Source organism: Alexandromys fortis, unplaced genomic scaffold, assembly GCF_014885135.2.
Source record: "Alexandromys fortis isolate MF-2015 unplaced genomic scaffold, M_Fortis_MF-2015_v1.1 scaffold_121, whole genome shotgun sequence".
In the NCBI taxonomy this organism is placed as follows: Eukaryota; Metazoa; Chordata; class Mammalia; order Rodentia; family Cricetidae; genus Alexandromys; species Alexandromys fortis.
In genome coordinates this window covers 1,244,191-1,256,511 of record NW_026068037.1, presented here as the reverse complement: position 1 = coordinate 1,256,511, position 12,321 = coordinate 1,244,191, and the positions used below count along the sequence as shown (strand labels likewise).

Genomic DNA, 12,321 nt, shown 5'->3' with positions numbered 1-12,321 from the left:
GACAGGGTTTCTCTGTAGCTTTTGTGCCTGTCCTGGAACTAGCTCTTGTAGACCAGGCTGGCCTTGAACTCCCAGAGATCTGCCTGCCACTGCCTCCCGAGTGCTGGGATTAAAGGTGTGCACCACCACTGCCTGGCTCTTTTTCTTAACAGAGTCCTTTTATTTTTATTTTACTAATTGTTTGTGTGTGTGTGTGTGCGTTTGTATGGGTGTATATATGAACATGTATGTTCAAGGATGCCCGTGGAAGTCAGGAGATGGCATTGGATGCCTTGGAACTGAATTACAGGCATTTGTGAGCAACCCGAAGTGGCTGCTGCCATCCGAGCTACCGTCCCAGGACCAAGCAAGAAGTGCGTTTAACTGCGGCAGTCATTTCTCAAGGCCAAAATATCTTTAAAAATCTTAATAAAGTGCAATTTACTTGTTTTATTCTTTCATTCAGATGTCCAAACAAAAGACAACCCCCAGTTGCTGCCCTGTGTGTTTGGGGGCGGGGTGGGTGGGCACTGTTTCTAGAAACAGAATGCCAGGCATGTGTCCGGGAGGTCTGGTGGAATGTCAACCAGAAGTGGGCCTTATGTAAGGCCCTTTCTGTTTTCTAGATAAGATCTTTTTAAGTTAAAAGTATTTATTTTTGATTATGTATAGGCATGTTTCTATGTATGCCCACAGAAGCCAGAAGTGTGGGACCCCCTGGAGCTGGAATTACAAGTTGGGTTGTGAAAGGCCTAGGTGGGGACTGGGAAGCAAGCCCCATCGGCTGCAAGAGCAGAGAGTGCTCTTAACAGCAGAGCCGTCTCTCCAGCACCAAGGGTATGGAGTTTTAGATATCTTCGGAAGCCTAGCAGAGACAATACAAATAGTTCCCAGTCCCTCCTGTTCACTTCCACAGCGCTGGTCCAGGGCTGCACTCCCCCCCTGGCTCTCCCCTAACTCAAGGGCATATCCTCCAGGCCAAGTTTTGAGGTTCTGCCTCTTCCAGCTGCACCCCCCTCCGCCCCCGTCACCATGTCATCTGGAGCTGTCACATCTTGGTTCTCCCCGCTAGGCTTCAAGACTCACAGGCTCTGTGTTTTATGACCTCGTCACTTTGGAGCTGTGCTGGCCAGGTATTTTGTAGAATGTCCCTCGACTGGGATTTGTGTGACAGTTCTCTCAGGCTTCTACTAGTCTGACACCTTAAAAAAAAATGTGTGTGCCCGTGTGCGTGTGTGTGCCCGTGTGTGTGTGCCCGTGTGTGTGTGCCTGTGTGTGTGCCCGTGTGTGTGTGTGTGCCCGTGTGTGTGTTGTATATACCACAGCATGTATGTGAAGGGCGGAGCTGATCTGCAGGAGTACGTGTGTGTATGCGCACGTGTGTGTGTGTGTGTGTGTGTGTGTGTGTGTGTACCACAGCATGCATGTAAAGGGCTGAGCTGATATCCAGGAGGTGACCCTCTCTCTCCACTATGTGGGTCCTTGGATCTAAATCAAGTTGTCATAAGGTGCTGTGGCAGAGCCTTTACCCACTGAGCCATATTGCCTGCCTCTGACATCTTACTTTTATTTATTATTTCATTTTTTATTTTTTCTATGAGTGTTTTGCCTGAATGTATGAACGTTCATTGCATGCATGTGTGTTGTCTTTGGAGATCAAAAGAAGGCATTAGATTCCCTTGACTAGAGTTACAGATTGTTGTGAGCTGCCGTGTGATTACTGGGGACAAAACCCGTGTCCTCTTTAAGAGCAGCAAGTTCTCTTAACCTCTGGGACATCTCTCCTGCTTCCTGGTATGTTTTTTTAAAAAGCTTCATTTCAGACCTCTGACATGGGATCTTGGTGTCCTTCAACCCACAGACTTGATGGTCCCTGGGTGGCAGACATGGATGCCCCGCTCACACTTCCTGTCCTCTGGCCTGGCCAGGCTGAGTCTGAGGTGGGCACAGGAGGTGCCAATCAGAAACTCTGTCACTTTGTTGCATGGTTAATGAGAGACTAAGCGTGCCCTGCAGAGATAAGCAGTCCCGCTGGATTCTGCACCACAGATAATGAGCCAGAGGACACGAGACTGGGTGCAGCTGGTGCTGGAGGCATTTGCCACTCATGCGCTGTGTGGGAGGCTGTCCACTCGTGCCCAAGCATCTCCTGAATCTTCTCTAGGATGACAGATGTCAATACTCTTGTCACAACTCCTGGGTCCTGGTGGGCTAACGGCTGGCTACCCCTTGCCAAGCACTCCTCCCAGGCCATGCCCCTCCTGCTCATGGCAACCCCTTTCTCTTCCTCCTCCTCCTCGGGCAGGCGGCAGGGCCAAGGCTCACACGGTTAAACCGATTTTCTCCTGCTACCATGGTGGTGGGTGCACTGGCTTGTCTGTCAGAGTGCTGGTTTGAAAGGGTGTGCACCCAAGGGAGCTTCCAGCCACAAGCCAGCAAAGGCAGTCCATTCTCCCAGACCATGGGAACCTTTCCTGAGTGCCCTGACTCGGCTTGTGCTTCAGTCCTGACCTTTTCCTGAGGAGAATCTGTGGCTGGTCCTGCTGGGGAACTGGCTTTAGGTGTTCCTGGGGATTCGTGGCCGGGGAGTTTACCTGTGGTTTCAAGAAGGCATTTTGTAAGTTATCCTAAGTCCACCGTATAATGCGCTCGATGTAACTCCTGTTTCCCAGCATTGGGTCTGGAGCTGGGGACATCAGGCTGGCGAGGCAAGTGTCCTCCCACTTAGCTGCACCCTCAACCTTTGATGTAGTTATTTAAAACACTTTTTCTTTTCTAAATATTTAATGATATGTTTGTGAATTTGGGGACCAGAAGAGGATGTTGGGTCCCTTGGAGCTGGAATTACAGGCAAGTGTGAGTCACTCAGTTTGGGTACTGGGAACCTAACTCTGGTCCTTTGAAAGAGCAGGAAGTGCTCTTAACCACTAAGACACTACTCCAGACTTTTGTTCTCATTCTTCAGGGGAAAAACCTATTATAGAAGTCATTTTACATGATGTATATGTCAAAAACTAAGTCTAGACATAATTATGACCGGGGTTTTGTTCATCAAAACACTGTCTTTGGATGGAGACATTATTAGTAATGTCTGGTTTATTCTCTGTGCTCCCAGTTCCCCAAATGGAGCATATATTACTTTTTTTCAGATGGAAAGAGGAGACTACAGTGTATATCCAGCAATTCTTGGGAAATCCTTCCTGGGTACGCCTCTCCTTGTCCCTATGATCCTCTTACAGGGTCATGGAGCACTTCCAGAGTGTTCACCTCTGCTATCGTGGCCCTGGAATACTTGTACGTCTCCAACGATCCTGGTGAATGAGGCTAGAGGAACGGGGACTCTGAGTCTCTCAGAACACCCCACGAGTCTTCCAGGACACCCTCGAGCCTCCAGGACACACGGTGAGTCTCCCAGAATACCCTGCGAGCCACCCTGAACCCATGGGCACAGTGTGCCTGCTAGGAGATCCTGCCAAGCTGTTCTCATTGGCTTCCTACCACTCAAAGGCATCGCGGAACACTCATCACCTCCCGTGTGCCTCAATCTACCTAGGAGACTATGGGGTGGCTAGGAAACTACCCACAGCTGTGTGGCATCGGCTTCCCTGCGGCAAGGAATCTGTCATCTCTTTTGTCAGCATCTGGCCTTTTTCTTTCAGTGACAGCACCTGGGAGGCAGGAGGCACATGGATCTGAGCACCTTGGCTATGCTGACTTTCACTGTCTATGTAACTGACAAGCCATGGGACTCTGCCAGCCTTGTCTGAACACTTCTCCAGGTCATATTGCATGACTCACATCTTCTGTCCAGAGCCAAAGTCCCTTGGGCACCTGCTGAAGGCCTCGCTCCCAGAACTCACTAGGAACAGTTTTGACCCAGAGTCCCAACAAAAGCCAGGGTCATTGTGGACATACATGGAAACCAATTACATTCTCATCTCCCCTAACTTCTCCCTGATATTAATCAATGACATCAACAGTCCCTGTGGCTTTGTTAACAAAAAAAAAAAACCATACACATTGTCATATCATTGTGGCTGGTGCAGAGATACTGAAATACTGTGTTCATTGCGACTCTGAAATCATGGTAAATGCTGACTATACTTCACTGACAATCATACATATCTACAAAAGAATATGCATATTTTATTACAAAGATTTCTCTTAAAATTATTTTGATAGCTACATTTGAGACTTTAATTTTCTTTACTTTCTTGTGTATCTAATTTTAATGAACTGTTTTTTATTTTACTGTAATATGGTCACTGGTAACATATGAATTTATTGTTTTTGAAATTGTTATTTATCTACTTATTGCTCTGTGTGTGTGTGTGAGAGAGAGAGAGATCAGAGAGAAAGAGAAAGAGAGAGAGAAAGAGAGAGAGAGAGAGAGAGAGAGAGAGAGAGAGAGAGAACAACTTCTGGACATTAGTTTTCTTCTCACACTATGTGGGTTCTAGGAATCAAAAATCATTCCCCATACTATCCCCCATTTATTCTCATGCCACGTACACGCACCACCACATGTATATTTAAATCTAGGTTGCACATATGAGAAACACATGCAGTGTTTATCTTCCCAAGTCTCCTTTACTGAGCAATTATCTCTAGCTCCATCCATCTGCCTACAAAGGTGACGATTTTATTCCTCTTGATGGCAACTAGAACTCCACTATACGTTACCACATTTTGTCCTCTCATCTGCTGATGGAAACCTGCCCTGGCTGTTATGAGCATGCAGCCTTCCCTGGCTGTTGTGAGCATGCAGCCTGCCCTGGCTATTGTGAGCATGCAGCTTTCCATGGCTGTTGTGAGCATGCAGCCTGCCCTGACTATTGTGAGCATGCAGCTTGCCTTGGCTGTTGTGAGCATGCAGCCTGCCCTGGCTGTTGTGAGCATGCAGCCTGCCCTGACTGTTGTGAGCATGCAGCCTGCCCTGGCTGTTGTGAGCATGCAGCTTTCCATGGCTGCTGTGAGCACGCAGCCTGCCCTAGCTGTTGTGAGCATGCAGCCTGCCCTGGCTGTTGTGAACATGCAGCAGTAAGAAGGACTGTGCACACACTTATGCCGTGTGCCTTGATTCCTTCAGCTACATAGCAAGGAGCGGCAAAGCTGGGTAATATTGTTCTAGCTTCTGTTATTGAGGAACCATAATACTGATTTCCATAATACAGGGAAAAATTCTTTTTGAGATGAGGTCTTACCCTTGTGTGGTCCAAGCTGGTCATGAACTCACACTCTGCTTGCCTTTACCTCCCAAGTGCTGTGCCTGCAGGGGTGCTCCACCATGGCCAGTAGTAATGCGCCCTCAGTGCTTGGCTGGGTGTCCTTTTCTGCCTCAATGATCCATTGTTCTTAAAGTGAGGGTTGAGCCTGGGAGACACTCTCTAAAGGTGTTGTGACACTGTGACCTCCTCACTTCCACCCTACCATACCCAAGGGTTGCATGGGGACAAACAGGAAGCTGAGATGCGACTTAGAAGGTTATTTTAGCCTTCATGGAATCACAGAGACTTTCCAGGGATTTGTCTGGTCTGGGAAATATGCAAAACTTATCCACATATATGTCTTCAGTGAAGAACCAGAAACTACCTAAATATCCAAGAACAGGTCGACTGAACTGTCTAAAGTATATTCACATGATGCAGCAGTGACAGCTGGAACATACACCACAGAATTATGATACAAAAAAACCAGTCATTTAAACAGCTAAAAACACAAGACCATGGGGCTGGTGAGATGGTTCAGGGGTTAAGAGCACTGACTATTCCTCCAGAGGACCTAGGTTCAATTCCCAGCACCCACTTGGCAGCTCGCAGCTGTCTGTAACTCCAGTTCAAGAGAATCTGGCATCGTTATACCAATGCACATGAAATAAAGTTAAAAAAAATCATACTATATTTAAAAAAATTTAAAAAAAAACCACAAGGCCAACCATGATACTTGAAGACCAACAGGATGTAGCTAAGTAGTAGGATGCTTGGCAAGCATGCTTGGGATTCTGATCTTCAGTCCTGGTGCCACAAGTCCTAAATCAACTAATCTCTCTCCCCTCCCCAAACACACACACCTCCATCAAAATGATGAAAAGCACATTCATGGTATATGTGCAGAAAAAGCATGCAAGATGTCGTAAACCAACTTGTTAATACCGGTTCTCCCTAAGTGCCGAGATGAAAGTCTTCTTCATGTTTTCTAAAACTTCTAGAGCTAATATGCCTCCCACCCGCACGTCCTGATGTCCCCACAGCACACCTGCAGATTGGTGGCCTCCCACCCGCACGTCCTGATGTCCCCACAGCACACCTGCAGATTGGTGGCCTCCTCAGCCCACCAGACTTCGAACTCTTTCTGCAGCTTCACCTTGGCTTTGTCCATGAGCAGCTGCAGGTGCTCAATCTCCACCTTCAAGGCTTTCAGGCGCATGAATGTTGTTTTGTACCTACAGTGGAATCAGAGAAGCTGCAGGGCGCTGATGGCCTGAAGTCACCAGCATGGGAGTGCTGTAGATGAAGGTTTATGCCTTAGAAGCCCGGCAGAGCTGCCCTGGTACTAGAAATTGGCACCAAGGCTAGAACATGGCACCAGGTGTTGAGTTTATCAGGGAGATCAGGGTGGGTCATCTTTTTTCCAGTAGGCACTCGGGGATTTTCTCCAAGAATGAGAACTCCCTTTCATTGCACATGTACTCAGGACAGGTGTGGCAGTTGGTCCTCACTGTCACCTAGGAGACATGTGTTTCCTGAGAGCTTTACCTGAGCAGGGCTGATGTACTCTGAGCACAGGCAGCACCAGCACTGACTTGAAGTCTGGATGGAATAAAAGGATCAGGCAAGCTGAGTATCGGCATCCATCTTTGCTCTCTCACTATGGAGTGGTGTGACATGCCTTCCTTGCCAGGACGGATGGCACCCTTAGGCCATTAGCAGAAACAAACTCCTCTTTCCGTGCAGTTGCTTTTCTACAGCAGTGGCAGAAGCACTGGCACACCGAGGGTCAGAGGGACAGCTGAGGAGAACGCCAATGGCACGTGTGGAAGACACACGGGTGCAGGTAACACTTGAGACTTTGCTGGGAAGCTGCAAGGGAGTGAGGTGCTGGGGGTTGGCTTTGCTCAGAAGAGTGTGTATCTATGTGTGTGTTCATTTGTGCCTGTGTACATGTGTGCGCTTATGTGCCTGTGTTGAATGTGTGCGCTTGTGTGCCTATGTTGTATGTGTGCATGTATGCATGTGTTTGTGTGTGTATGTGTGTGTGCATGTGTGTGTATGTGTGTGTGTATGTGTGCGTGCATGAGTGTGGGCCTGCATTTGCATGTGCTGGGGGACTCCTGCAGCAATGCCATCAGTAGCTGCAGGCAGGAAGGTGATTTGGTCAGGACTTCCAGATCTCAGCCATGGCATGGAGGATAAAAGAATGAAGGAGCCTAACCAGGGAAATATACATCTCCTCACCCTGTAAGGAAAATCACTTTGGGCCCCTCGGTATCTGGGTGAAGGCCGGAGGTTCCCAAGACCCTGGGTAAACTTTGGTAAAGCTGTGGAGTAAAGCCCACCATGGGCCTGCTTCATGGTTTCCCTAGAGCAGTGGTTCTCAACCTTCCTGACGTTGAGACCCTTTAGTATAGTTCCTCATGCTGTGTTGTTGCTAATGTAAATGACTGGAATGCAGGCTGTCTGATCTGTGATCCCTGTGGGGTCACAGCCGACAGGATGAGAAGCATTTGGATGGGGCGCTTCCTTATTCAGCATCCTCCCTACCCCGGCCCAGGCCTTGCTTAGGCTACTCCTTGCCCCTCCTGCGTTTGAGGTTCCAGGCTGGACCCATTTCCTAAGGGGAAGGTAGGACCTGGAGGTCCTGGGGGGTTGGGGTCAGGATGGGTGTGGTAACAAACACACAGAAACAAGCGGCAGCTCACCTGGTCTTTTCCTCTTCCAGCTGTGATCGCAGTTTCTCTTCCTGGAGGTCAGGTATGGAGGGTGGGGCCATATTCTCTGAGATTCCTGGAGGAGGAAGACGCCAGTGAGTTATGGCAACAAAGAAAGTAGGAAATATGTGGTGGGACCAGTAACAGAGTTCAAGGGCATCCAAAGTCGAAGGGGTCCTGGGAGTTCCTTCAGGGGCCTCTGGGTGGCAGCCTTGGCTTGGCTTTAGAACCACCTCCTCGGTCACTGCAGGGGACCGTCCCACCTCCCCTTTTCTTCCCTGCACTCCTGACCTCTGGGGTCCCCAGGGAAGAGGCGCCCGCATGCCCGCATTGGAGAAGGAACCCTTTCCAGACGGAGAAGAGCTCCCCGTGCCTGCTCCCGCCAACTGTTCTCCACCTCCATAGAAGGTCGAGGTTTTCAGGCTCATCTCTGGAGGTGATAAGAGTTTGTATCCTCTGTGTCCAGAGACAGAGCCAGTGTCCAGGCCTGGGGTAGTCTCAGCTCTTCAGTGGGACTGGCTGGTGGCTGTGACCTACCTATATGCTGACTCCTCTGTGTGGGTACCTGGCTGTAGCTGGGATCCCCAGGTACCCTCCTAGCTCATCTGCTGAACCTCTGGTGGATGAGGGCTGTATGCCACTGGGCAGTGCTTCTTAGTCAAGGCAGAGACACCACAAAGCCCAGCCAAGTGAAGCCCTCTCCTGCCTCCCTCTCCCTCCCCAGCTCCACCCCTGCACTCCAGCTCATGGCCCCCCACCTCCCTCCCCACAGAGTAAAGGTGCCAAACCTTCCCCCAAGAATAAAGGCCCTCCCTGCCACAGAATGAAGATCTCTCCCTCCCCCAATCCTGCTGTATCACCTCACCAACAAATCCTGTCCTCCAGTCCATTCGATCCCTGAACAAGATCAGACTTGATTCTGATGGCAGTTATTTAAGGCAGCATCACCCCTCCCTTACTGATGAGACTTAAGGAGGTTAATCTGTCAAGTCCTGTGGCTAACTTCCAGATCCTGGGTGTGGATCCCCATTTGTGTGGGTGCCAGGGTCCTGGGTTCAAATCTCCTTCTAGAACATTTTATTCAATTATTATCATTGTATTATTATTATTATGTGTGGGAAGTACATATGTGTCATGGCATACATATAGAGGTGAGGAAACTTTATGGAGTGGATTTTCACCCTCCACTTTAAACCATGTTTCAGGGATTAAACTGAGGCTTGTGTATGAAATGCCATCTTGTCAACTTAACATTTCTGGGAGAAGACCATTTGCTTTCTGTTGCAGTGGCTGGCAGCTGCATACGAAGACATGTTTCATAGGGCCCAGCTATTTCCACCAACTTTGTTCCCACTCATGTCTCCTTTCACCACTCATGTCTCCTTTCATCTCCCATCCCTGCACGGGCTTGCTGGAGCAGCATAGGACGTCTTTTCTACTTTGAGGGTCCTTTAAAGACTCAACAACACCACACACGAGTCTGGGGTCTCATTCACAGGCTGGCCCACCCATTTCCTCGCATGGAGGTTCAGAGACCTTGTTATTGCCTAATTATCTCATTTAAAAAGCAGAGACCTGGCCTGGAGAGATGGCTCAGTGGTTAAGAGCATTGCCTGCTCTTCCAAAGGTCCTGAGTTCAATTCCCAGCAACCACATGGTGGCTCACAACCATCTGTAATGAGGTCTGGTGCCCTCTTCTGTCCTGGAGACATACACACAGACAGAATATTGTATACATAACAAATAAATATTTAAAAAAAATAACTTGGAGGTTCACATTTAAAAAAAAGAGAGAGACCTGGTCTAACATGTCATCTAGGGCGAGCGGTACAGGGAGGAAGGGGCTCCTTCCAGCTGTTAAATACACAATTCAGGCCAGGGAGATGGCTCTGTGGGTAGTACACTTGCCAAGAAGGCAAAAGGACCCGAGTTTGACTCCCCCATAGGCATGGAAAGCTGGCGCCATAGTGGGCATCCTGGGGTAAGATGGAAACTGAAGGCGGAGTCGCTGGAGGCTCACTGTCCAGCCAGCCTGGCATCCACCACAGCGAATGGAGGCTCACTGTCCAGCCAGTCTGGTATCTACAGAAGTGAATGACAAAAAGAGGGGCCTTGTCTCAAACAAGGCAGAAGGCCCGGAAGCTCAAGTTTGCCTCTAACCTCCACCCTCATGTGTGTGGCACAGCATGTGCACCCACCCACATTTGTACCTGCACACACACACACACACACACACAGAGAGAGAGAGAGAGAGAGAGAGAGAGAGAGAGAGAGAGAGAGAGAGAGAGAATGTTCTCAGTTGGATGTGGTGGCTCACCCTTGTAATCCATCATTTGGAGGCTGAGGCAGAAGGATTTAAGTTTGAGGTCATCCCAGGCTTCATATTGAGAGTCAAACCAGCTGGGGCTATAGGAGACCCTGGGTCAAACAAACTCACCCTCCAGAAACCCCAAGTAATTCACAGTCTACTTCTTTAGCAGGTCAGTTACTAATGCTAGCCACTTATTGAATGCCCTCTCTCTGAAATGCTCTTCCAGGTTCACTAGGCGCATGGCAGGCCCTCTATGCACCACCAAGTCCTTAGAATAGTCAGGCACAGAAGGCAGTACCAACACATAGCAGTTAGACTTCTTGTCCCGGGGCTCCATAAACAGCGCAGGCCAAACAGCTAGGAAGGGACAAAGCTGAGGTGTGGACCGAGGCAAGTGTTTGTGCAGCTCTCTCCATCCTGGTCTGCGTGGCTCTCTGTTAAGACTGTGGTTAGTCAAAAGCCTTCTGTGCTTTTCACAAGTGGTGGCCCCAGTGTACCCTGCCCTGGTGGGGTGACACTTGGGTCCCCACTTACGGGGACTCTGGCCCCCCGTCTGTCTGCTGAGCTCTGCTCTCCTCTTTCCCTCCTCACTGCTTCATTGCTGCATGGACACATATGCTGAGTGGTCACTAGTCTGTCTTTTATCTTTGCAAAACCAACTACCCTCTCTTCCCTGCACTAGGCAAGCAGGTGTCTTCTGTCATCAGCTGAAGATGACGCTCTCATCCTGCGGGGGCATTTTATCAGCCTTATGAGGCAGAATGCTGGTCTTCATTACCCATGATCCTCCCTGGCCTCCAGGTCACAGGCACAGGGAGCTTGAGAGCTGGTGAGTGGAGCCCTTCTCTTTTCTGCGTCTCTCCCTGGAGTCCTGTCTAGATGCTGTGCACAGGACACACTGGATTCCGGGTTTATTTGATGTCCGTCTTTGAAAAACAGCAGATGTGAAACACAGAAGGTGGTGTATTAACACTAAAGGACAGTGGGCCTTGAAATGGTCAGGGCACTTCCTTCCCCAATAGTTCTGGGCCCATCTGTCTTGCGACCTGCTGACACAGAACTCTGCCTCATCTTCCTCATCTTCCTCTTAACGCCTTTGACCAAGGGCAGACCAAGGGCACAGAGGGATTGACGACAGCCTGCTCTGGAGTGACAGCTGGGGTACTGGGGCCAGCAGAGAGGCTGCAGATGAAGGGTGACTGGAGGGCTCTGGTTTTTATGGGAGGCAGCGTCCAGGACTGTGAGGGTGACACAGGACCTGAAGGGGACTCAGTCCCAGCATGTGTTCACGGCCCTCTTGCAGGAGGCAGGCTCCTGCCTTACTCCAGGGTGTGTGGAGGTTTCTGTGGGCGCACTGCAGGTGTATGAGATGTCCAGCAGCTACAGGTCCAGGCGATCATTCGTAATGTGTCTGACACAGAACAGAAGGCTAACGTCAGCTACTGCTGGTGCAGCCCTGGGGGCCAGGTCAGTGTGTGCCACCTCGTTCATTATCTTCACCACAGCGGGTTCTGTTCCTCTACTGAGTGGACTAAGGACCAGCATGGCTAGGGGAAGTGTGCAATGCCACGGGGCTCCCTAGGATCTCTGGTCCTTCCTTCACTGGTTTAACAAATGTTTCTGGACATACATACACACACACACAGTGTGTGTGTGTGTGTGTGTGTGTGTGTGTGTGTTCCATGGTGTGCATGTGAAAAAGGTCGGGGACAGTCTGTAGTGTCAGTGTTTCACCTTGTTAGATTTACACACAGCAAGTGCCATTACTTACAGAGATCTATCACTAGCCCCTCAAGAAATGTTCATTTAGCATTGGCAGTGGTCCTGCCCCATTCCAGAAGGATTAATTTTAGTGCTGAAGATGAACCTCATTCAACAACAACAAAATTAGGTCTGCAGTATAATAGGTTGGAAGACAAAACTGGACAAAAATACGGAGTGTGTGGAGTGATGTCTTGGTTAGCTGCTTGGCGGAGGGGATAGGAGGGCAGAGACCCGCAGAAACTAGGAGTCCGAGAAGCATGTGAAGGGCTTGGTGAGCCTACTTGGTGCCTATGAGGGGCAATGAGAAAGCCTGTGTGTCTGGAGGAGTGGGTAAGGCAAG

General features: G+C 49.5%; 1 protein-coding gene across 2 annotated transcripts in view; it reads right to left on the bottom strand.

Annotated features, from left to right (window-relative positions):
* Kif6 (kinesin family member 6) overlaps positions 1 to 12,321 on the bottom strand; it is a 307,139-nt gene that overhangs the window by 15,787 nt on the left and 279,031 nt on the right. For both annotated transcript variants that reach the window (XM_050165072.1, XM_050165073.1), the window contains exons 17-19: positions 7,898 to 7,982; positions 6,286 to 6,421; positions 2,491 to 2,573 (exon numbers count right to left, since the gene is read on the bottom strand). In XM_050165072.1, the coding sequence (XP_050021029.1) occupies positions 2,491 to 2,573; positions 6,286 to 6,421; positions 7,898 to 7,982 (304 nt within the window). The remainder of the gene's footprint in view (positions 1 to 2,490; positions 2,574 to 6,285; positions 6,422 to 7,897; positions 7,983 to 12,321) is intronic.